General features: G+C 34.2%; 1 protein-coding gene across 1 annotated transcript; it reads left to right on the top strand.

Moving 5' to 3' along the window:
* Positions 1–769: 769 nt before the first annotated feature.
* LOC117120176 (mediator of RNA polymerase II transcription subunit 14-like) lies at positions 770–1,948 on the top strand (the record flags this gene model as incomplete). The annotated part of the gene is made up of 4 exons (XM_033265202.1): positions 770–902; positions 1,323–1,460; positions 1,558–1,643; positions 1,799–1,948. Coding segments are annotated over exons 1-4 (507 nt in total), but the record flags the coding sequence as incomplete, so codon positions are not given.
* Positions 1,949–2,891: the final 943 nt, after the last annotated feature.

Below are 2,891 nucleotides of genomic sequence, written 5' to 3'. Positions count from 1 at the left end.
AATTGTCATTGCTGCCCTCTGTAATAAGTTTATTACTATGTGCTGCCCTCTAGAGTAAGTCCACTGCTATGATTTGCTGCCCTCTAGAGTAAGTTCACTGCTATGATATGCTGCCCTCCAGAATAGGTATACAGTAGAACCCCTCATTTACGAACCCCGATTTTACGAATTCCCGATTTTACGAACGTAAAATCATGTTATTGTTGTCATAAATAAAGTTCCTATTTCATGAACAAAACACACACCCGTGTCAAGAATTAATCGTTAGGCGCGGGCTAGAGCTTCTTCACTAGGTCTTAGACGGTTTGCTGTACACTATCAGCGATCTCTACTACAGATAGTGTGCTTTGAATACACCGACATTCAACACGGCGATCATACTTCATGTCTGCAGCCGTGAGAAAACTCCGCCCAATGCGTAACTTGTCGGCATATCGATAGGCGCGTGATTTATTCATCTCTGAATACACCACCCTCATATCGTAATTTAATGAATCCCATAATTATGAATGGAATTTATTTATCAAATCTAACTAACGTTAATCTACTATTTCATTATTTCCCCCATAAAATAAGACACTGAAACCCACATTTTCTTTTTATAACTTTATTATTCATTTAATAAATGCAGGCGTAGAACAATCGTATTGCATACAAAAAAAGTCCAAGCGCCGTGTCTACAGCCAATCAGCGCTCCTCTTTTAAAAAGTTGAGAACCCCTGGTTTCCGGGTTATTCTGTACAGGGTATTTACATGACACCACAACCACATGGATCGAGTGAAAAACGTTGGTTACTCGCCCTGTTGCGGTGCCCACTCGGCTGTGTTTCTTCGTAAGCTAGACAATAAGTCATATTATTTGCCTGAGAAAGAGAGAATAAAGTTTCTATACACATTAACAAGTATGTATAGAACTGTACATTATTATGATCGTTATTTTGAATTTCTTTCGAGCACAAGTTGGAGTTTTGGCTCCAATCCAACAAAATTTAAGTCCAGGCCTAGCCTAGCCCAGCCCAGCCTAGCATATCGGTAGTGTAAATACTGTACATAGGAATTTCACACAACCCCGATTTTACGTACAAATGATTTTTACGAACACCTTTGGGCCCGTCCCGTACGTAAATGAGGGGTTCTACTGTATTACCTTAATACGTTGCCCTCTATAGTCTACCTGCATACAAAGTGTACTGAAAGTCAGTCAGAAAAATAAAAATTCTAACAACTGTGAAGATAGTTGACAGACTACCCTAGTTTTATATTATTTTGTTATTATTTCTAAACTTATTAACTATTACTTCATCGCATATGTTTTTTTCTAGTGCCTATACGAAGTGTGTCTCTATCCTATGACCATACTACTGCCGGTACTGTTGTAATGTGGAGGCAGTTCATTCATGAATGGAGCGCCATCGTGCGGCTTTACAAACCTGTCCTTGAATTTGCTCCAGTCATTAATGGTAATCAATTTTATAATTTATTAATTACTTATTGTATACTGTAAATATTATAGAACTTATATGTATAATAACAATGTGTTTAAATTGAAATTTAAAGATTATGCCAACCAGTTGAACATGGAAGTGAGGTCTTTCTCGTACAAGCGTCTGACAATGGCTTACGGAAAAGACAAAGCAAATACAGTGAGTGCAAAATTGTTCCGCATTTGGTTAATCCCACAATGAAGTTCATCTAGGAATATAATATATTATTAATAAGTAATTTTTAAGCAACGTTACTAAACAAATTAAACAGTAGATTTATTATTGATTAATTTAATTTCAACTTTTTTTTTTAGGTAACAATCCGATGGGAACCAGAACGAAAATGTTTCACTTTGCCACTCGGAACTGGAGGATCTGCTAAGGCTGCCAACTGTCATGTGATCATAATGGAGCAACTCCGTCAGGAGTTCAACCAACACCAGAATATTGCACAACTCATGCAGGTAAGGCGAGACTTTTTTTATTCATTGTTTGGTGTACTTATATTTTTAAAGATCATCGGAGGAGAGCGGAATAAAAATAAAAATAAAATTTTTTTTTCTTATTTAGCAAATAATTTTGCCAAAAACATTCAGATGGAGGAAAAAATAAAAATAAAATTTCATTGATGAATGTAAAATAGGATGGCTAAATGCTTCAAATTTATATAATTATACAATTAGAAAGAAATATACCTTATATCTTTTTATATCTATATCTTATTTCAAGGCAGCAGAGGGTATAATAAAAATAAAGAAAAAATTAAATTTTTTTCTGGAATTTCCACTTTTTTGTTACAAAGGGTGCGCTAATTGGCCAAAAATAAAATTTTGTTTTTATTCGAAATCATCAAAATACAGCATATAGAGGGCAGCTTATATCACTAATTTTACTCTAGAGGGCAGCATATAGCAATTGACTTATTAACTTGCATCGGCAGCAGCAAACATAAAGTGACACAGTCACATTTAATAAAATAAGCTATCAACTGGACTAAACTAAAAACAGTTAACAGCCTAAACTAATTTTAAATAAAAAAGCGTCAATGTTAAATAATTACTCTAGAGGGCAGCATACTATATCAATGGAATTATTCTAGATGGCAGCATACAATAGTAATCAACATAGTCTGTTTAGATTTGGTTATTAGCAGTAGAGATTTAACTACTAATGTTAATGTTGGAGACGATATATTTGAGTCTGATCACTTGTCAATAAAAATTGATTATCGTATTGAAGTGCAGTGTAATAACAATTTTAATAATTTTAATGATAGAATATTTTACAATTTTAAAAATTTGAACATAGATGATTTGTGCAATACATTAAATTATGTACCTTGGAGTCTATTTCGTGAATACTTACCTGGATAACCGACTAATTGCCATTGTTCCCAAAACGGAACAC

This window comes from Anneissia japonica, unplaced genomic scaffold (assembly GCF_011630105.1).
Source record: "Anneissia japonica isolate Jap-2015-1 unplaced genomic scaffold, ASM1163010v1 scaffold31557_len2891_cov108, whole genome shotgun sequence".
Taxonomy (NCBI): Eukaryota; Metazoa; Echinodermata; class Crinoidea; order Comatulida; family Comatulidae; genus Anneissia; species Anneissia japonica.
The sequence above is the reverse complement of the archived record's forward strand: the minus strand, read 5'-3'. Positions and strand labels throughout refer to the sequence as shown.